Here is a 22,611-nt window from a genome sequence, read left to right on the forward strand (position 1 = left end):
GTGCAATGTGCTATGACAAAGGAAAGGACAGGGGTTGAGGCAAGGGGCAGGGACAGCCTATGACACTGAAAAAGAGGCCAGAAGCGCATTCCTACCCGGCTCTCTCAAACTCCATGTTCAGTGGCAGGATCATCCAAGACCCTGATGGGGCGGGGGGCCTTTTTTCGGCTAAGATGGTATCTGAATGGCTTTAAGGGTAGCTTTTTTCTGATCACATGAGATTTCTGCTTGTGTCATGAAGAATGGGTCAGAGGATCAGGAGGCTGTGGCTGCAGCTGGGGCGGGTTGCAGGGACCCAGGACGAACAGTAGGACTCGGTAAACGCTGCAAGGGGAGCCTGGCAGGCCGTACATCCCAATGCCAAGCCCGCCGCCTCTCGGCCTGACACCACCCGTGGAACCAAAAAGGGGAAATCATGTCCTTTGTGCCTCTGTGTCTGTGGTAAGCGGGGCCCTCCAGGGGGCGGGGCCGCCGGCAGGGTACCCCCGTGGCCCGGGTCTCACGGCAGAGCTGTGCCTGGGGCTCGCAGATGTCTGCAAGGCCGCGGAGGGAGGAGGATCCAGACGCAAGCCCTTATTTCTGACCTGGACGTCTGCGAGGGTCTGACCCGGCTAGTCGTCCCTGAGGTGCGTGAGTGCGAGGGTGTGGGACACGGCCGGATAGTCCTAGGGCCCCGTGGGTTAGCAAGGCACCGGGACCTCTGGAGAGGGCTTAACGGGATAGCAGGGAAAGGGCGGGCTCGGGAAGAGCACCCTTTAGGCGAGGGGTTCTCGGGGAACCGACCGGCATGTCCCAGCCCTGGGCCCGGTCCAGGCTCCACCGCTGCCTCCGCACCCAGGCGGACCCCACCGCACCGCTCCCGGCTTTCCAGCGCCGCCCGAACCCCCGCCCAGCCCACGAGGCAGAGATTCTGTGGTCCTCACTGAGTCATCTGGACCAGAACTAGACTAGCCCAAGGTCACCGGGCGTTCCTGGCGAGGCCAGGGCCGCGCCACGCCGCCCCTGGTGCATCCCGGGAGCCGCGCCGGTCTGCGGCACCTGGGCTGCGGACAGGGGCGCGGGCGGGGCGGACAGGGGCGCGGGCGGGGCGGACAGGGGCGCGGGCGGGGCGGACAGGGGCGCGGGCGGGCAGCCAGCACCGGTCAGAGAGGCGGAACTCCCCGCCGCCAGCCCTGTAGTTCGCCTCGCGGGCGGCGGCACGGCCTCCTCCCGGCCTAGCCCTACCCCCGACCACAACGCCCAGAAGGCCGCGCGGCGTGGGCGGGACCTGCGGCGACGAGCGCGGCGGTGACATCACCGCCGCATCCAGCTCCCCGGCCCCAGCTCCTCCCAGCGCCCGGGCCCTCGGCCTCGCAAGGCCTGACGGGAATCGTGGTCCACCCCCCGGGCGCCCCCAGCGGCGGCACGGGTAGCACGGACTTCAATTCCCGGCGTGTCCTGCGCGCCGAGGCACGTTAACGGCAGGAGGTGGAGGGCAAGCAAAGGGAAAAGCGGCGCCGGGGGGCGGAGTAAGGCGGGGTGGGGGTGGGGGTGGGGGCCCACACCCCTCCCCCTCCCCGCTGCTCCTTCCCCCTCCCCCGACGTAAACTGGGATCCCTTTCCCCTTGTGTCCGCCATATTGGACTCTAACTCTGGTCAGCCGCGGCGCCGGGACTGTGGACTCGCGGTTCCTCCCGCCCAGCGGCCTGCCCCGCAGCTCCCGCCCGCCCCAGCCCTCCCCGACCCGGACGCGACCCCGCGCAGCGCCCCCCGGCTGGCCGGAGCGCCCGCCGCCGCCGCCGCCTCAGCCTCCCCGCCTTCCCCGCCCTCCGCCGCCGCCCGCGGCCCCCGCGCCCGCTCTGCGCCCCTCTCCCCGCCCGCCATGAGCCCAGCCGACGCCAAGCGCGGGGCCAAGCGCCGGAAGAACAAGCGGGGCGGCGGCGGCGGCTCGGGCGGGGGTAACGGCGGCGCGAGCAGCGGCAAGGCCGGCCCGGCGGCGGCGCTGCGCGGCTCCCAGGCCGCGGGCCTGGCGGCCCCGGGCAGCGCGGCAGGCCTGGTGGGCGGCGCGGCGGCGGCCAACGGGCCTCTCGGCGCGGGCGCGAGCGCGGGCGGCGCCGCCCCCGGAGGCTACTTCGAGGTAAGCGGCGGCAGCGGGCAGGGGTCGATGGCGGTACGCGGTCGCCGTCCTCTCGCGCCTTGGCGGAGCTCGGCCTCCCGCTGTCGGCCCGAGCGCCCCGGGCCTGGGAGCGGGATGCTGCGGGCGGGCGCATAACGGGTCCTGCGGCGCTGCGCTTGCCGGGGTCCCGGGACAGGGCGGCAGGTGGGCTGTGCTCGGCGTGACGCGGCCTCTGTCAGCCTCTTGAGAGGAGAACCTGAGCAGAGGCGGCGGGAGGGCGACACCGGGGCCGCCGCTCATGGCGACGGGCTGGTCCGCAGGTTGGAGCAGCCCCTCAACGGGCGGGGACGTCCCCGGGGTGCACCTCCGCGCACGGCGCTTCGCCTTCCGCTGGACCCGGCGGGTCATGCCCGCGAGGCCCGGGCTTCTGTCGTGGCGTCTCGCCCGCTGCGGCGGTTCCAGAGCGACTGCGATTCCAGGGGTGAGCAAAGCTGCCCTTTCGCTCCCAGGGCTTTGAAATGTTTCTCTCTGTCCACCTTCGTTATTCCCTGCGCGTGATAATTGAGAAAGGCCTCCCGGAAGTTTTCCTTTGGTCTTCCTATGTGGTTATTTGAAATCTACCTGACAGCCACCTGGAGCTGGCAGCCCTGGCCCCTCCTCCCCCGCTTTGTTAAGTTTTCAGGGGTATTTAGTGGTTTGGTTACTCAGGTATGTATTTAGGGTTCGAAGTTAAGGAATTTGAAAGGTGATTTTTTTCAGTTTTGTTTATGAAGACAGCTAGCACACATTGCACCTACCAATTATGGATTCCTGCCACTTTTATTCAACCGTTGGTCACAGCATTTCAGAGGGTACACTATTTATAAGTGGGTATGCAATTGGCGCAGTCATTTCCAGTTATCCCATTGTTTCCTTAAAGAGAATAGATTTTTTTTTAAATTGCTTTCTTATAACGTTATTTGAACTCTTAAATTATGTAGTTTTAAAGATACTGCAATTAAAAAACGAAAGAAGCGTTGGGAGTATTTTTGTGCTAAATCATGACACAAATTGTTCTTTTTTTTTAAATTTTTTTTTTTTTTTATTTTGAGACGGAGTCTCGCTCTGTCGCCCAGGCTGGAGTGCAATAATGGCGCGATCTTGGCTCACTGTAACCTCCGCCTCCCGGGTTCAAGCGATTCTCCTGCCTCAGCCTCCCGAGTAGCTGGGACTACAGGCATGCGCCACCATGCCCGGCTAACTTTTGTAGAGACAGGGTTTCACCATGTTGGCCAGGCTGGTCTCGAACTCCTGACCTCAGGTGATCCGCCCACCTTGGCGTCCCAAAGTGCTGGGATTACAGGTGTAAGCCACCGCGCCCGGCCGTTTTTATTATTATTATATTGTTACATTAGGGTCTTGGGCCGTAGTCCTGGACTTCAGTCTCCCGAGATTGCCCTCATCCAGTATCCTGGAGATCAAAACAGGCCGCAGTTCTTGGGATCAAGGATGAGTCTTGAGCGTTTGGATCATTGGGGTTTTTAAGGGCAGTGTTTGCTGCTGTCGGGTAGGGGAGGGTGGGGGGTTTGCCTGTGCATATCCTTACACAAAATATTGATAATTTTTGCTGTAGCTGGATATGAAATATATTCATTTCTATTGATTCAATAAAAACCAGTTGGTGGCACAATAAAATTCTTAGTTTTAGCCTTTCATACCATCTCAAGTTTTAATAATTTACATTTGCTTTGCAATACTTAGGTAAAATATAACTTTATTATTATTTTTATTTTTTTTTTTTTTGAGACAGAGTCTCACTCTGTCGCCCAGGCTGGAGTGCAGTGGTGCGATCTTGGCACACTGTAACCTCTGTCTCCCGGGTTCAAGTGATTCTCCTGCCTAAGCCTCCCAAGTAGCTGGGACTACAGGTGCCTGCCACCATGCCTGGCTAATTTTTTTTGTATTTTTAGTAGAGACAGGGATTCACTATGTTGGGCAGGCTGGTCTTGAAGTCCTGACCTCCTGATCCACCTGCTTTGGCCTCTCAAAGTCCTGGAATTATAGGCGTGGGCCACCGTGCCCAGCCCTACCTTTATTATTTTTGTCATGTTATTCAAAATCAGATAACTATGCCTATTATTATTAAGATAGGGTCTTGCTATGTTGCCTAGGCTGGCCTTGAGCTTGTGGGCTTAAGTGAGCCCTCTCATCTTAGTTTTACTAATGACTAAGGGCACAGACCCTTGCCACTGTGCCCACCTGAGTATTATTTTTGACAGGACTGTGATATTCTGTTAAACTAGTATGCATCAGGATTTTGTTGTTTTAAAAGAGACACGGTCTCTCTTTGTTGCACAGGCTAGAGTACAGTTGCCTGGTCATAGCTCACTGTAACCTCCAATTTCTGGGCTAAGCAATCCTTCCATGTAGCTAGGACTCTAGGTATGTGCCACCATGCCTGGCTAATTTTTTCTTTTAATATAGAGACAGGGTCTCACTATGTTACCCAGGCTTGTCTTGAACTCTTGACCTCAAGCGATCCTCCCATCTCTGCCTCCCAAAGTGCTGGGATTACAGGCGTGAGCCACTGCACCTGGCCTATCAAGATTTTTGACCATGACCCACTGTTATGACCCACTCCAAGAAATAAAATCTGTTAAGATCTAGGAAACATACACATAAACACAAACAAAAGTTTCACAAAATATTTTAGGGCCGGGCACCGTGGCTCATGCCTGTAATTCCAGCACTTTGGGAGGCCGAGGTGGGTGGATCACCTGAGGTCAGGAGTTCGAAACCAGCCTGGCCGACAGATGATGAAACCCCAGAGATGGTGAAACCCCATCTCTACTAAAAATACAAAAATTAGCCAGGCGTGGTGGTGTGCACTTGTAATCCCAGCTACTCGGGAGACTGAGGCAGGAGAATTGCTTGAACCTGGAAGACGGAGGTTGCAGTGAGCTGAGATCTAACCATTGCACTACCGTCTGGGCAACAAGAGTGAAACTCTGTCTCAAAAAAAAAAAAAAACCAAAAAAAACTCATCCTGGTTGACACGGTGAGACCTCCTCTCTGCTAAAAATACAAAAAATGGCCGGGTGTGGTGGCTCATGCCTGTAATCCCAGCACTTTGGGAGGCCGAGGTAGGCGGATCACGAGGTCAGGAGATTGAGACCATCCTGGCTAACACGGTGAAACCCATCTCTACTAAAAATACAAAAAAGTAGCCGGGCGTGGTGGCGGGCGCCTGTAGTCCCAGCTACTCCGGAGGCTGAGGCAGGAGAATAGTGTGAACCCGGGAGGCGGAGCTTGCAGTGAGCCAAGATCGCGCCACTGCACTCCAGCCTGGGTGACAGAGTGAGACTCCGTCTCAAAACAAACAAACAAAAAATTAGCCAGGCGTGGTGGCGGGCGCCTTGTAGTCCCAGCTACTAGGGAGGCTGAGGCGGGAGAATGGCATGAACCCAGGAGGCTGAGCTTGCAGTGAGCCGAGATGGCGCCCCTGCACTCCAGCCTGGGTGACAGAGTGAGACTCCGTCTCAAAAAAACAAACAAACGAACAAAAACGAAAAAACAGGCCGGCTGCAGTGGCTCACACCTGTAATCCCAGCACTTTGGGAAGCTGAGGTGGGTGGATCACCTGAGGTTAGGAGTTCCAGACCAGCCTGGCCAATGTGATGAAACACCATCTCTACTAAAAATACGAAGATTAGCCGGGAATAGTGGTGGATGCCTGTAATCCCAGCTACTCCGGACGCTGAGGCAGGAGAATCACTTGAACCTGGGAGACGGAGGTTGCAGTGAGCCCAGATCACATCACTGCACTCTAGCCCAGGCGACAGTGCAAGACTGTCTCAAAATCCGTCTCAAAAAAAGAAAAGGGCAGGCACAGTGGCTCACACCTATAATCCTAGCACTTTGGGAAGCCGAGGCAGGAGGATCAGCTGAGGTCGGGAGTTTGAGACCAGCCTGACAAACATGGAGAAACCCTATCTCTACTAAAAATACAAAATTAACTGGGCGTGGTGGCGCATGCCTGTAATCCCAGCTACTCCCGAGGCTGAAGCAGGAGAATAGTTTGAACCTGGGAGGTGGAGATTGTCATGAGCCGAGATTGTGCCATTGCACTCCAGCCTGGGCAACAAGAGTGAAACTCTGTCTCAAAAAATAACAAAAAACCAACAAAATATTTTAATACTTTTCTGATCTTTTCTATTCCATGTAATCTCATTAATAAAATATGGGTTATAGTTCACAGAATTAGTTCATTGTGTACTTTTTTTTTTTGAGACGGAGTCTTGCTCTGTCACCAGGCTGGAGAGCAGTGGCGTGATCTCGACTCACTGCAACCTCCACCTCCTGGGTTCAAGCAATTGTCCTACCTCAGCCTCCTGAGTAGCTGGGACTACAGGCGCGTGCCACCACGCCCAGCTAATTTTTGTATTTTTAGTAGAGACAGGGTTTCACCATGTTGACTAGGATGGTTTCTCTCTCTTGACCTTGTGATCCACCCACCTTGGCCTCCCAAAGTGCTGGGATTACAGGTGTGACCCACTGCAGCCTCTCTGTTGTGTACTATTGAGTTGTGTGCTGCACCTTGACAGTTGCTTTTACTGTATTTTAAGCTTTTAAAATATGCCCCCATCTTTTATGGTATTTTATTTTTGAGACAGAGCCTTGCTCTGTCGCCCAGGCTGGAGTGCAGTGGCGCCATCTCGGCTCACTGCAACTTCTGCCTCCTGAGTTCAAGTGATTCCTCTTGAGTTCAGGTGATTCTCCTGCCTCAGCCTCCCGAGTAGCTGGGACTACAGGAGTGCACCACCACACCTGGCAATTTTTTTTTTTTTTTTTTCGAGACAGAGTCTCACTCTGTCGCCCCAGCTGGAGTACAGTGGGGTGATCTTAGCTCACTGCAACCTCTGCCTCCTGGGTTCAAGTAATTCTTCTGCCTCAGCCTCCTGAGTAGCTGGGATTACAGGCATGTGCCACCATACTTGGCTAATTTTTGTATTTTTAGTAGAGACAGGGTTTCACCATGTTGGTCTAGAACTCCTGACCTTGTGATCCACATGCCTTGGCCTCCCAAGGTGCTGGGATTACAGGCGTGAGCAACCGCGCCTGGCCATTTTTTGTATTTTTAGTAGAGACAGGGTTTCACCATGTTGGCCAAGCTGGTCTCAAACTCCTCACCTCAAGTGATCTATCTACTTGCCTCGGCCTCCGAAAGTGCTGGAATTACAGGCGTGAGCCACTGCACCTGGCCGATATTTTAAACTTTTAAAGCTGTCTTTAGTTTTTAGGTTTCTTTGTAAGTATTTTAATAATTGTTCATTAAAGAAACTCTATGGTAATTGGGGTAAAATATTCTTGACCCAGATCACAGAAAGTCTTAATGTAATTCTGAAGCCTCTGAATTGTTTCCCCACAGATGGTGAGCTTTTTGGAGTACCTTGTATGGTGCAAAATGGCACCCAAAACAATATCAGCCAGAAACAGTGAGTGGTTTCTGGCCCTGTGGTTCCCAGGGAGGCTTTCTGAGTCCCGGCAAGCAGCCTCTACACTCCGTAGTCACCCAGCCAGAAGGTGGATAAGAGAGAAGGCAGAGTGGAAGGACTGTCTTGATTTTCAGGAGTGGTCACAGTCCCACCGTCCTGTGTGTGGGACACAGCACTATGTGTTATACCCAGGACCACCTTCATCGAGGTGGCTGCTGAGCCAAAGAGGGTGTTTCTGCATGTAGGTAGCTTCAACAAAGGAGGAGGACCGTGGGGCAAGTAGCAAAACATAACTTAGCTTATAGGTCTTTGACCCAAAACAGAACTCTTATACGCAAAGCTTGGGGAACCACAAATTTGTTAGGCTCTGTTCCATGGGCAAGGTATCAGCCTTGCACTACCTCCGTTTTCTTTTTTTTTTTTAAATGGAGTCTCGCTCTGTCACCCAGGCTGGAGTGCAGTGGCGCAGTCTTGGCTCACTGTGGCCTTCGCCTCCCAGGTTCAAGTGATTCTCCTGCCTCAGCCTCCCAGGTCACTGGGGCTACTAGTGTGTGCCACTATGCGCAGCTTATTTTTTGTATTTTTAGTAGAGACGGGATTTCATCATGTTAGCCAGGATGGTCTCGATCTCCTGACCTCGTGATGCACCCGCCTCGGCCTCTCAAAGTACTAGGATTACAGGTCTGAGCCACCGCACTTGGCCACTACCTCAGGTTTCTAAATGATAGGGCACCACAGGCTTGGTGGCTCATACCTATAATCCCAGCATTTAGGGAGGCCAGGGTGGGAGGATCACTTGAGTCCAGGAGTTTGAGATCAGCCTGGGTGACGTGGAGAGACTTTCCCCGCCACTGCTCTACAAAAAATTAAAATAAAAACTAGCCACCATAGGGACCGGGCATGGTGGCTTACGCCTGTAATCTCAGCACTTTGGGAGGCTGAGGTGGGCAGATCACTTGATGTCAGGAGTTTGAGACCAGCCTGGCCAACATGGAGAAACCCCATTTCTACTAAAAAAAGCAAAAATTAGCCGGGCATGGTGACGAGCGTCTGTAATCTCAGCTACTCAGGAGGCTGAGACATGAGAATCGCCTGAATCCGGGGCGGGGCTGTGCTGAGGTTGCAGTGAGCAGAGATCACACCATTGCACTCCAGCCTGCACAAAAGAATGAGACATTGGCTCAAAAAAAAAAAAAAAAAAAAACCCAAAAAATTAGCCACCATACAGTGTATCCTCTGCTTTGATGGTATGATCATTGTATAAACAATGCTGGTATGATTATTATGGATCTTTGGGGTACATGAGGGTGCACTTAGAAGCCTTCCCTGTATTGTAGAAATTGCTACCACGGTGAAATTAGGTTATCATTAACTTTAGTTCATATTTGCGTTAGTGACCTGAGGAAATAGGTTGAAGAAAAATGTAGAACTTCCTGTGTCTTAACTAAAATTAACGATTTTAACTTTTAAAAGTTTAGATGATTACCATACAGGCTTTAGAAAGGGTGCACCTGCAGAGAGCATGTCTGTGATTCAGTATTTTTTGTATGTGTACACCTATGTAATCAATATATCAAGATAAAGCATATAGGCTGGCACAGTGGCCCATAGCCATGATCCCAGCAGTTTGGAAGGCCAAGGTGGGAGAATCACCTGAGGCCAGGAGTTCAGGACCAGCTTGGGCTATGTAGTGAGACTCTGTCTCAACAAAAAACTTAATTCTAATTAGCCTGGCCAGGTGCTGTGGCTCACACCTGTAATCCCAGCACTTTGGGAGGCCGAGCTGGAAGGATCATGAGGTCAGGAGTTTGAGCCCAGCCTGGCCAACATGGTGAAACCCCATTCTCTACTAAAAATACAAAAAAATTAAGCTGTATTTTTTTTTGTGGTGGTGGGCACTTGTAATCCCAGCTACTCGGGAGGCTGAGGCAGGAGAATTGCTTGAACCCAGGAGGCGGAGGTTGCAGTGAGCCCAGATCGGGCCACTGCACTCCAGCCTGGGTGACAGAGCAAGACTCTGTCTCTGAAAGAAAAAAAGAATTAGCCTGATGTGGTGGTGTATACCTGTAATCCCAGTTACATAGGAGGCTCAGGCTAGAGAATTGCTTGAGCTCAGGAGTCTGAGGGTTACAGTGAGCTGTGGTTGTACCACAACAGCACTTCAACCTGGGTGACAGGGAGACCTTATCTTAAAAAAAAACAAAAAAGACTATAGATAGAACAATTTTTCATATGCTCCCTCGTCCCCTTCATGGTCGTTTCTAGTTTCTACTACTGATCTCATCTGTATCCTTTAAAAGGATTTTGCCTTTGAATTTCTTTCTTTTTTTTTTGAGACGGAGTGTCCCTCTGTCACCCAGGCTGGAGTGCAGTGGCATAATCTTGGCTCACTGCAACCTCCGCCTCCTGGGTTCAAGTGATTCTCCTGCCTCAGCCTCCCGAGTAGCTGGGATTACAGGCATGCGCCGCCATGCCTGGCTAATTTTCGTATTTTTAGTAGAGATGGGGTTTCACCATGTTGGCCAGGCTGGCCTCGAACTCCTGACCTCAGGTGGTCTGCCCGCCTCAGCCTCCCGAAGCGCTGGGATTTCAGGCGTGAGCCACCATGCCTGACCCTCTCTTTGAATTTCATAGAACAAGAATTTTTGTGCCAGGGCTCTTTGGCTCAACATTGTATTTGAGATGCATTTGTGTTGTTGTCCTAGCAGTGGATCATTTTTTTTTTCATGGCATGTAAACTTACTGTTGTGTTAATATTCCACAATTTATCTCACCATTCTAACGGACATTTGAATTGTTTTGTGGCTGATATGAGTCAGCTGATACGTCTGTTCCTTTCTGTGCGTGTGTGTTGGTGGACATGAGCACTCAGTTGCTCATATGGCTGGGGTAGAACTGCTGGGTATACTTCGATTTGACTTTAGTAGGTACTGCCAGGTAGTTTTCCTAAATGGTACTGTTGTATGCTAATTTTTAGAAATTAACATATAGCAAAATTGATACTAACTAAAAAAATTTTTTGAAACAGACTGTCACTCTGTTGCCTTGGCTGGAATGCAGTGTTATGACAGTGGCTCATTGTAGCCTCAGTCTGCCCTGCTCAAGCAGTGCTCCCACCTCAGCCTCCCAGGTAGCTGGGACTACAGGTGTGCACCACCATGGCTGGCTAATTTAAAAAAAAAAATTTAAGGCCAGGTGCGGTGGCTCACGCCTGTAATCCCAGCACTTTGGGTGGCTGAGGCGTGCGGATTACGAGGTCAGGAGTTTGAGACCAGCCTGACCAACATGGTGAAATTGTGTCTCTACTAAAAATACAAAAATTAGCCGGGTGTGGTGGCAGGCGCCTGTAATCATAGCTACTCGGGAGGCTGAGGCAGGAGAATTGCTTGAACCCAGGAGGCGGAGGTTGCAGTGAGCCGAGATTGTGCCACTGCACTCCAGCTTGGGTGACAGAGCAAGACTCTGTCTCAAAAAAAAAAAAAAAATATATATATATATATATATATATATATATTTTTTTTTTTTTGTAAAGATGGGGTCCTACTGTGTTTCCCAAGCTGATCTCAAACTCCTGGGCTCAAGCAGTCCTCCCACCTTGGCCTCCCAAAGTTTTGGGATTACAGTGTAGGCTGATGTCCCAGCCAAAATTGAATGTTTAAAATGTGCATTTTGCATTTGAATTTTAACAACTGTAGATTCATATATCTACTACCACAATCAGGATACAGAACAGTTTAATTGTTCACAAAAACTCCCTCATGTTATAGTTACACTCTCCCCAACTCCTAAAGTCTTGGCAGCCATTACTGTGTTACTTGGTATGATTTTATTTTTTGGAAAAGTCCTGTAAATGGACTCATACAGTGTGTAGTCTTTTCAGGAAGGTTTATTTCACTCAGCATAATGACTTTGAGATTCATCCAAGTTGTTGCATGTATCAGTAGCTTGTTCTTTTTTACTGCTGTGTAGTATTCTGTTGTATAAATGTACCACAGTCTGTCCATTTTTCCATTGGTGGACATTGGGGTTGTTTTCAGGTTTTGGTGATTATAAATAGAGTTGCCATAAACATGTCTATACAGGATTTTTGTGTGAAAGTAAATTTCAATTTTCTAGGTAAATACCAAGGAGTAGGAGCTGGTCATATGGTAACATTATGTGAAACCGCCAAACTATTATCCAGAGTGGATAATACCATTCTGCCTACTCACAGCAATGTCTGAGAGTTCTAGTTGCTCTGCATCCTTGCTAGCACTTGAGATTTTCAATGGTTTTTGTTTACACTATTATTATTAATATTTTTTAGTAGAGATGGGGTTTCACCATGTTACCCAGGCTGGTCTCAAACTCCTGAGCTCAGGCAGTCTACCTGTCTGGCCTCCCAAAGTGCTAGGATTACAGATGTAAGCCCCGGCCTAAACTGTTTTTTAAAAAACTCTTTTTGTGGGCCGGGCTTGGTGGCTCATGCCTGTAATCCCAGCACTTTGGGAGGCCGAGGCAGGTGGATCACTGGAGGTCAGGAGTTTGAGACCAGCCTGGCCAAGGTGGTGAAACCCCATCTCTACTAAAAATACAAAAAGTAGCCGGTTGTGGTGGCACACACCTGTAATTCCAGCTTCTCGGGAGGTTGAGTTGAGGCAAGAGACTTGCTTGAACCTGGGAGGTGAAGGTTGCTATGAGCCGAGATTGCACTACTGCACTCCATCCTGGGCAACAAGAGTGAGACTCTGTCTCAAAAATAATAATAATAATTCTTTTTGTGGAAATGGGGTCTCACTATGTCACCCAGGCCGGTGTCTGTCTCTTGGGCTCCAGCGATCCTCCCACCTTGGCTTCCCAGTGTTGGGATTATAGGCGTGAGCCACCGCACCCAGCCTTAGACTAGACAGACAGACAGACAGACAGATAGGTAGTTTATAATTCCTGACCTTAGTGTGTGTGTGTGTGTGTGTATATTTTTTTTTTTTTTTTTGGGAAGTGGAGTCTCACCCTTTCACCCAGGCTGGAGTGCAGTGGCACGATCTTGGCTCACTGCAACCTCTGCCTCCCTGGTTCAAGCAATTCTCCTGCCTCAGCCTCCTGAGTAGCTGGAGTTACAGATGTGTGCCACCACACCCGGCTAATTTTGTAGTTTTAGTAGAGATGGGGTTTCACCATGTTGGCCAGGCTGGTCTTGAACTCTTGATCTTAAGTGATCTGCCCACCTTGGCCTCCCAAAGTGCTGGGGTTGCAGGCGTGAGCCACTGAGCCCGGCCTCTTAATATTTTAATAAATAGGTCTGTAGTGGTATCATAGTTTTAATTTGCATCTCCCTGGTGCCTAATAATATTAAACATGTTTCCTGTGTTTATTTGCCGTTCCTGTATCCTCTTGGGAGAAGTGTTTTATGAAGACTTTGCCTTTTTTTTTTTTTTTTTTTTTTTTAAGACAAAGTCTTGCTCTTGTCTCCAGGCTGGAGTGCAATGGCACGATCTCGGCTCACTGCTACCTCTGCCTCCTGGGTTCAAGCGATTCTCCTGCCTCAGCCTCCTTAGTAGCTGGGATTACAGGCGCCTGCCACCACGCCCGGCTAATTTTGTATTTTTAGTAGAGACGGGGCTTCACCATGTTGGCCAGGCTGGTCTTGAAATCCTGACCTCAGATTATCCGCCCGCCTTGGCCTCCCAAAGTACTGGGATTTCAGGGGTGAGCCACCATGCCCGGACTACTGTGCCTATTTTTTGAAAGTTCTCCATGATTCTGAATTCAAATCTTTTGTCATATATAATTTGCCAACATTTCCTTCAACTCTGTAGCTTATCTTTTTATTGAGACAGTGTCTCGTTCCGTCACCCAGGCTGGAGTGCGGTGGCATGATCTCGGCTCACTGCAGCCTCCGCCTCCCAGATTCAAGTGATTCTCATGCCTCAGCCTCCTGAGTAGCTGGAGTTACAGGGGTGTGCCACTATGCCTGGCTAATTTTTGTATTTTTAGTAGAGATGGGGTTTCACCATATTGGCCATGCTGGTCTTGAACTCCTGACCTCAAGTGATCTACCGGCCTCAGCCTCCCAAAGTGCTGGGATTATAGGTGTGAGCCACTGCACCCAACCTGTTAACTGGTTTTTTGTAGAGAAAAAAAAATTAATGTGAATGAAGTTCCGTTTACCAATTTTTTCTTTTATGGATCATGGTTTTGGTGTCATTTCTAAGATCTCTGTTTTAGCTCAAGGTTATGAAGATTTTTTTCCTTCTATGTTTTCTTCTAAAAAATTTATGGTTTACTTTTTTGGTTTTTTTTTTTTTTTTTTTTTTTGGTCAGAGTCTCATTGTGTTGCCCAGGCTAGAGTGTAGTGGTGTGATCTCTACTCACTGCAACCTCCGCCTCCCGGTTTAAGTGATTCTTGTGCCTCAGCCTCCTGAGTAGCTGGAATTACAGGCGTGTGCCATCATGCCTGGCTAATTTTTGTATATTTAGTAGTGATGGTGTTTCACCATGTTGGCCATGCTGGTCTTGAACTCCTCACCTTAAGTGATGGGCCCACCTCAGCCTCCCAAAGTGCTGGGATACAGGTGTGAGCCACTGCACCCAGTCTGTAAACCGGTTTTTTGCAGAGGAAAAAAAATTAATGTGAATGAAGTTCAGTTTATCAATCAGTTTTTTTCTATGTGGATCATGGTTTTGGTGTCATTTGTAAGATCTCCATTTTAGCTCCAGGTTATGATGATTTTTTTCCTTCTATGTTTTCATCTAAAAATTTTATAGCTTTACTTTTTTGTTTTCTTTGAGATGGAGTCTCGCTCTGTCTCCCAGGCTGGGGTGCAGTGGCGCCATCTCAGCTCACTGCAACCTCTGCCTCCTGAGTTCAAGCGATTTTTCTGCCTCAGCCTCACAGGTAGCTGAGATTGTGGTGGTGCCAGGTGTGCACCACCACTCCTGGCTAATTTTTGTACTTTTAGTAGAGACGGGGTTTCGTCATGTTGGCCCGGCTGATCTCGAACTCCTGGCCTCTAGTCATCTACCTGCCTTGGCCTCTCAAAGTGCTGGCATTGCAGGCGTGAGCCACCACACCCAGCCTAGATTGTTAATGTCGTAGGTGACATTGATTTTGGATATTGAACCAGCTTTACGTTCCTAGAATGAACCCCTCTTGGTCGTTTGTTGGTTTGTTTGTTTGTTTATTTTTGAGGCAGAGTTTCGCTCTTGGTGCCCAGGCTGCAGTGCAATGGCACAATCTCGGCTCACTGCAACCTCCGCCTCCCGGGTTCAAGCGATTCTCCTGCCCCAGCCTCCCGAGTAGCTGGGATTACAGGCATGAGCCACCACGCCCGGCTAATTTTGTATTTTTAGTAGAGACGGGGTTTCTCCATGTTGGTCAGGCTGGTCTCGAACTCCCAACCTGAGATGATCTGCCCACCTCAGCCTCCCAAAGTGCTGGGATTACAGGCATGAGCCACCGCGCCTGTTGGTTGTTTTGTTTTTTTTTTTAATTTATATTTTTATTTATTTATTTATTTATTTATTTATTTTGAGATGAGTCTTGCTCTGTTGCCCAGGCTGGAGTGCAGTGGTGCCATCTCGGCTCACTGCAAGCTCTGCCTCCCGGGTTCACGCCATTCGCCTGCCTCAGCCTCCCAAGTAGCTGGGAGTACAGGCGTCCACCACCACACCCGGCTAATTTTTTATATTTTTAGTAGAGATGGGGTTTCACCATGTTAGCCAGGATGGTCTTGATCTCTTGACCTCGTGATCCACCTGCCTTGGCCTCCTAAAGTGCTGGGATTACAGGTGTAAGCCCTGCCCGGTCATTTATTTTTTAATTGGTAGACTTAAATTCACTAAATTTTATTAAGCATTGTTGGTCTGTTTTCATGAGGGATGTTTGTCACTAGCTTTCTTAAATTGTTTTTGCCTGATTTTAGTTTTACAGGTTGAATATCCGTTATCTCAAATGTTTGGGACCAGAAGTGTTTTGGATTTCAGATAATTTCAGATTTTGGAATATTTGCATTATGCTGATTGAGCACACCGAATCTGAAAATCTGAAATCAGAAATGTTCCAGTGAATTTTTCCATTGAGTGTCATGTCAGTGCTGAAAAAGTTTCAGATTTTGAAGCATTTCAGATTTTGGATTTTTGCATTTGGAATGCTTAATCTGTAGTATTAATGCTGGCTTCATTAAAGTAAGATGGGAATTATTTCTTTCTCTATGTTAGTATCTGATTTTCAAGGAATTGGTTCATTTCATATAAGTATTTGAATTTATGTGTATACAGTTGTCTGCAGTATTGCTTTATTATCCTTTTAATATCTGTGGGAGTCTGTAGTGATGTCTGCCCTTTCATTCCTGATATTAGTAACTTGTTTTTACCTTTTATTCTTCCTTGCCAGTCTTAATAGAGGTTTCATCATTTTTTAAACCTTTTTGAAGAACCAGCTGTTGGTTTTACTGATTTTTCTCTGTTTTTCCGTTTTCAGTGTCTTTGATTTTTTTTTTTTAAACCCTTTGCCTTATTATTTGCTTTGAGTTTGTTTTTTATTTTTATTTTTTTTTGTTTTATTTTATTTTAAGAGGCAGGGTCTTGTACGGTCTCCTAGTCTGGAGTGCTGTGGCTTGATCATAGCTCACTGTAACCTTGAACTCCTGGACTCAAGGGATCCTCCCACCTCAGCCTCCTGAGCGGCTGGGACTACAGGCGCAAGCCATCATGTCTGGGTAAATTTTTTTTTTTTTTGGTATTTTTTTTTCTTTTCTTTTCTTTTCTTTTTTTTTTTTTTTTTTTTTTTTTTTTTTGAGACAGAGTCTTGCTCTGTTGCCCAGGCTGGAGTGCAGTGGCCGGATTTTGGCTCACTGCAAGCTCCGCCTCCCGGGTTTACGCCATTCTCCTGCCTCAGCCTCCCAAGTAGCTGGGACTACAGGCGCCCACCACCACGCCCAGCTAATTTTTTGTATTTTTAGTAGAGACGGGGTTTCACCATGTTAGCTAGGATGGTCTCGATCTCCTGACCTCATGATCCGCCTGCCTTGGCCTCCCAAAGTGCTGGGATTACAGGCGTGAGCCGCCTCACCCAGCCGATTTTTTTTGGTATTTTTTGTAGAGACGGGGTTTTGCCATGTTGTTCACGCTGATGTTTAACTCCTGAGCTTAAACGATCTGCCCACCTCTGCCTCCCAAAGTGCTGGGATTATAGGCATGAGCCACCGTGCCTGGGCTTTTCTAATGTGAATATTTAATGCTATAAACTTCTCTCTGAGCCATACTTAAGCTGTATCCCACAAATTTTGGTATGTTGAACTTTTTTTTCTTTTCTTTTTTTTTTTTTTTGAGACGGAGTCTCACTCTGTCCCCATGCTGGAGTGCAGTGACACGATCTCGGCTCACTGCTTGCAGCTCCGCCTCCTGGGTTTCATGCCATTCTCCTGCCTCAGCCTCCTGAGTAGCTGGGACTACAGGCGCCCGCCACCATTCCTGGCTAATTTTTTGTATTTTCAGTAGAGACGGGTTTTCACCGTGTTAGCCAGGATGGTCTTGATCTTGTGACCTCGCGATCCACCCGCCTTGGCCTCCCAAAGTGCTGGGATTACAGGCGTGAGCCACCGCGCCCGGCCACAGAACTTTCTTTTTTTTTTTTTTTTTGAGACAGAGTCTTGTTCCGTCGTCCAGGCTGGAGTGCAGTGGTACAGTCTTGGCTCACTGCAACCTCCGCCTCCCAGCCTCAAGCAATTCTCCTGCCTCAGTCTCTTAAGTAGCTGGGATTACAGGCGCCCGCCACCATGCTCAGTTAATTTTTTGTATTTTAGTGGAGTCAGGGTTTTGCCATGTTGGTCAGGCTGGTGTCAAACTCCTGACCTCAAGTGATCCACCCGCCTCGGTCTCCCAGCGTGCTGGGATTATGGGCTTGAGCGACTGTGCCTGGCCGAAGTTTCATTTTCATTCAATTTAAAACATTTTCTAGCTGGGTATGGTGTTGTGTGCTGTAGCTCCAGCTACTCAGTAGGCTGAGGCAGGAGGACCACTTGAGCTTAGGGGTTCCAGGCTGTAATGTGCAGTGATAGGACCTGTGAATAGCCAGCCATTGCACTCAAGCTAGGTCAACATAGCAAGATCCTGTCTCTAAAATAATAAGTAAAGTTCTAATTTCCCTTCTTTTTGTTTTTTTTTTTTTTGAGGCAGAGTCTCACACAGTCGCCAGGTTAGAGTGCAGTGGTGTGATTTCGGCTCACTGCAACCTCTGCCTCCCAGGTTCAAGAGATTCTTCTGCCTCAGCCCCCTGAGTAGCTGGGACTACAGGTGTGCACCACCATGCCTGGCTAATTTTTGTATTTTTAGTAGAGATGGGGTTTACCCATGTTGGCCAGGATGGTCTCCATCTCTTTACCTCGTGATCAGCCCGCCTTGGCCTCCTAAAGTGCTGGGATTACAGGCGTGACTTCTTCTTTGACTTACAGTTTATTTAGAAGTTGATATGGTTTGGCTGTGTTCCCACCCAAATCTTGTCTTGAAGTGTGGCTCCCACAATTCTCGTGTGTTGTGGGAGGGACCTGGTGGCAGGTAATTGAATCATGCATGTAGGTCTTTCCCGTGCTGTTCTCCTTGATGGTAAATAAGTCTCACGAGATCTGATGGTTCTGTGAGTGGGAGTTTCCCTGGGCAAGCTCTCTCTCTGCCTGCCACCATCCATGTAAGACCTGACTTGTTCCTCCTTGCCTTCCACCATGATTGTGAGGCCTCCCCAGGCATGTGGAACTCTTTTTAAACTTCTTTTTTTCCGCAGTCTTGGGTATGTCTTCATCAGCAGTGTGAAAATGGATTAATACAGAAGTGTACTGTTTAATTCTGTATCTCTCCCTTTTATTTATTTATTTATTTATTTATTTATTTATTTTTTGGGGACTAGGTCTTACTCTGTCACCCAGGCTGGAGTGCAGTGGCGCGATCTCGGCTCACTGCAACCTCTGCCTCCTGGGTTCAAGGGATTCTCCTGACTCAGCCTCCCTAGTAGCTGGGATTACAGGTGCCCACCACCGTGCCCAGCTAAGTTTTGTATTTTTAGTAGAGGCAGGGTTTCACCATGTTGGCCAGGCTGGTTTTGAACTCCTGACCTCGTGATTTGCCCGCCTTGGCCTCCGAAAGTGCTGGGATTACAGTCTTGAAACCACCGTGTCCGGCCACCTGTATCTCTCTATTACTGAATTCTTGTCTGATTTTTACCATTGTTAAAGTCAGAGATCATTCTTTTTATGATTTTAAGTTTTTCAAAAAATTTAAGGTTTTATGGTCTGTTTTGGTGAATGTTACATATGCACTTAAAAATGTATGTACTACTATTATTGGATGTTTTCTGAATGTCAATTAGATCCAGTTGGCTGATAGTTTTTTTTTGGTTGATGGTTTTGTTCGCTTCTGTATTCTTGCTGAGTTTTTATCTACTAGTTCTTTTGATTGCTAAGAGAGGAATGTTGAAGTCTCTGCCTAAAATTGTAGATTTGTTCACTTTTTCTTACAGTTTATTTAGCTTTTGCTTCATGTATGTTTGAAACTGTGTTTGGTGCATATACATTTAGGATTGTTAGGTCTTGGTGAATTGACCCTTTTGTCATTTAAGCTGTATCCCTCATCCTTGGTAGTTTCCTTGTCTCTAAAGTCACTTTTGTCTGATACTACTAATATAGCCTCTCCAGCTTTCTGCTAATTAATATTTGCATGTTATATTTTTTCTATCTTTTTGCTTTAAACCTATCTATATTATTTGAAATGAATTTCCTGTAGATAGCTGCCTGATTAGTCTTCATTAATTGTGCTTATTCATATTTTCATTTTTAATTGTAATGTGTATGTGAAATATACTTATTGGAGACCTTTTTTCCTGGCTTAATTACTAATTTAATATTTATTTGGTGCTATTATAGGATGCTGCTTTGCATTGTATTTGATAAAGTTCTCTTTACTAGACTTTTTGACCTTGTGGGCTTTGTAAACTGATTTGCTAGATTACATGAACACGGTGACACAAGCCATCTTCATTTTAGAGTTTAACCAGTATGAGTTCAAATCATAGGCCTCTATAACATTTATTTTGTTTTTACTATAGAAGTAAGTTTTAGCTGGGCTCAGTGGCTCATACCTGTAACCCCAATAATTTGGGAGGCTAGAGATAAATATATAAATCCCAGAACCATCTGAAAATCTGTAACTTGGTGACCAAATTCTAGATAATATCGGGGTCCAACCGATTATGAAAACTCATTCTATTTTAATGGAATTAGCAGCTGGGTGCAGTGGTTTACAACCATAATCCTAACACTTTGGGAGGCCAAGGCAGGAGGATCCCTTGAGCCCGGGATTTCGAGACCAGCCTGGGCAACATAGTGAAACACTTTTTTTGTTTGTTTTTTGTTTTTGAGACGGAGTCTCGCTCTGTCACCCAGGCTGGAGTGCAGTGGCGCGATCTCGGCTCACTGCAAGCTCCGCCTCCCGGGCTCACGCCGTTCTCCTGCCTCAGCCTCTGGAGTAGCTGGGACTACAGGTGCCTGCCACCATGCCCAGAGAATTTTTTGTATTTTTAGTGGAGACGGGGTTTCACCGTGATAGCCAGGGTGGTCTCGATCTCCTGACCTTGTGATCCACCTGCCTCGGCCTCCCAAAGTGCTGGGATTACAGGCGTAAGAGACACTGTTTTTTCTTTGAGATGGAATTTTGCTTTTGTTGCCCAGGCTGAAAGTGCCATGGCCTGATCTCGGCTCCCTGAACCTCCAGGTTCAGGCGATTCCCCTGTCTCAGCCTCCCGAGTAGCTGGGATTACAGGCGTGTGCCACCACACCTGGATAATTTTGTATGTTCAGTAGAGGTGGGGTTTCACCATGTTGGTCAGGCTGGTCTTGAACGCCTGATCTCAGGTGATCCGTCCGCCTTGGCCTTCCAAAGTGCTGGGCTTACAGGCATGAGCCACTGTGCCCAGCCAGTGAGATACTGTCCTTTTTTTTTTTTTTTTTTTTTTGATGGTGTCTCGCTCTGTTGCCAGGCTGGAGTGCAGTGACGCGATCTCGGCTCACTGTAATCTCCACCTCCCGGGTTCAAGCGATTCCCCTGCCTCAGCCTTCTGAGTAGCTGGGACTACAGGTACCCACCACCACACCTGGCTAATTTTTTGTATTTTAGTAGAGATGGGGTTTCACCATGTTGGCCAGGATGGTCTTGATCTCCTGACCTTGTGATCCGCCTGCCTTGGCCTTCCAAAGTGCTGGGATTACAGGCGTGAGCCACCATGCCCAGCTGAGATGCTGTCTTTACAAAATAAAAGAAGGGAGTCAGGTGTGGTAGTGTGCACCCACAGTTCTAGCTACTCAGGAGGCTGATGTGGGGGGATCACTTCAGCCCCGGAGGTCAAGACTACAGTGAGCTGTGATCATGCCACAGCACTCCCGCCTGAGTGACAGAACAAGACCCTGTCTCAAAAAAAGAAATGTTTTAATTTCTAAACTACCTTGGAGTAGTTCCAATAATGTTTGTGGGATAGAATTACTGTTTGTTGTTTTCCTGAGGAAATTGACTTTTTCCCTTACATACGTTGATAGAGGGTGATGTCAAGTAAAGATCATTTTTCTCTTGAATATTTTGAGCACCATGTTAGATATAGCTTGAAACTGAATGAGAGGTTGTAGAATCTAATTCTTATGGCGCAGGATTTTTAAAAGTAAACTTTTTATTTTAGAATAATTTTAGATTTACAGAAAAGTCACCAAGATAGTACACTAGTCCCCCATTACCTGTAGGGGATCCATCCCAAGACCCCTACTGGATGCCTGAAACTGCAGATAATACTCAACCCTAAAATATACTATGTTTTTCCTGTATATAGTACCTTTACCATAGGTAAAGCTTAATTTGTAAATTAGGCACAGTGAGAGATTAACAACAATAACAGTAATAGGACAATTATAACAATACATTGTAAGAAAAGTTATGTGAATGTGGTCTCTCTCTCTCTCTGAATATCTTATTATACTGTGCTCACCTGTTTTTGAACCACAGTTGATCACAGGTAACTCAAACCACTAAGAAGTGCAGCTGTGGATGAGGGCGATGAGGGCATACTATTGAGCCTGGAGTTTGTGTGTTCTCTTCAGCCAGCTCTCCCTAATATGGATATTCTAGAGAACCTTGGTATATTTGTCAAAAGTAAGAAATTAGCATTGGTACAATATTATTAACTACAGATTATTTGGATTTTTTAAATGTCCTGTTTCTGTTCCAGGATCTAATCCAGTATACCACAGTGCATTTAGCAGCCCAGAATTTTAATTCTTTTTAGTTTTCTCACCTATGAAATGGTGAAGCTTTTTATTTTCTTCAAAGGATTCCTGAGAAGCTAATTAATATTCAGATTTATAGTATGGTAGTAATTTCATGTTCATGCTAAAATTCAGTAAAATAGTTAACTGTTGGCTGGGCACGGTGGCTCACACCTGTACTCCCAGCACTTTGGGAGGCTGAGATGGACGGATCATGAGGTCAGGAGATCAAGACCATCCTGGCTAAGATGGTGAAACACCGTCTCTACTAAAAATACAAAAAATTAGCTGGGTGTGGTGGTGCACACCTGTAGTCCCAGCTACTCGGGAGGCTGAGGCAGAAGAATCGCTTGAACCCGGGAGGCAGAAGTTGCAATGAGGCGAGATCGTGCCACTGCACTCCAGCCTGAGTGACAGTGAGACTCCATCTCAAAGAAAAAAAAAAAAGTTAACCATTTAATAGTGTACTACAAGGCTAGGCGCTATGGCTCATGCCTGTAATCCCAGCACTTTGGGAGGCCGAAGTGGGTGGATCAGTTGAGGCCAGGAGTTCAAGACCAGTCTGGCCAACATGGTGAAACCCCATCTCTACTAAAATATAAAAGTTAGCTGAGTGTGGTGGCGCGTGCCTGTAATCTTAGCTACTGGGAAGGCTGAAGCAGGAGACTCGCTTGAACCAGGGAGGAGGTTGCGGTGAGCCTAGATCGTGCCACTGTATTTCATCGTGTTTGACAGAGCAAGACTGTATCTCAAATGAAAAAAAAAAGAA

The 22,611-nt window shown here is 48.0% G+C and overlaps 1 protein-coding gene across 8 annotated transcripts in view; it reads left to right on the forward strand.

Moving 5' to 3' along the window:
- Positions 1–514: 514 nt before the first annotated feature.
- The window catches only part of FAM193A (family with sequence similarity 193 member A), a 195,569-nt gene continuing 173,472 nt past the window's right edge, over positions 515–22,611 (forward strand). For 2 of the 8 annotated variants that reach the window (XR_008524955.2, XM_063723272.1), the window contains exon 1: positions 1,582–2,116. Coding sequence is in view for 5 of the 8 variants with exons in the window: in XM_063723272.1 (XP_063579342.1) it covers positions 1,862–2,116 (255 nt within the window). In the remaining 3 variants the exon portion in view is untranslated. Of the gene's footprint in view, positions 627–1,580; positions 2,577–22,611 lie in introns of those variants that run through there. The other 6 variants (XM_063723274.1, XM_054554918.2, XM_063723271.1 and 3 more) reach the window with 6 other exon arrangements.

Source organism: Pongo abelii, chromosome 3 (genome assembly GCF_028885655.2).
Source record: "Pongo abelii isolate AG06213 chromosome 3, NHGRI_mPonAbe1-v2.0_pri, whole genome shotgun sequence".
Taxonomy (NCBI): Eukaryota; Metazoa; Chordata; class Mammalia; order Primates; family Hominidae; genus Pongo; species Pongo abelii.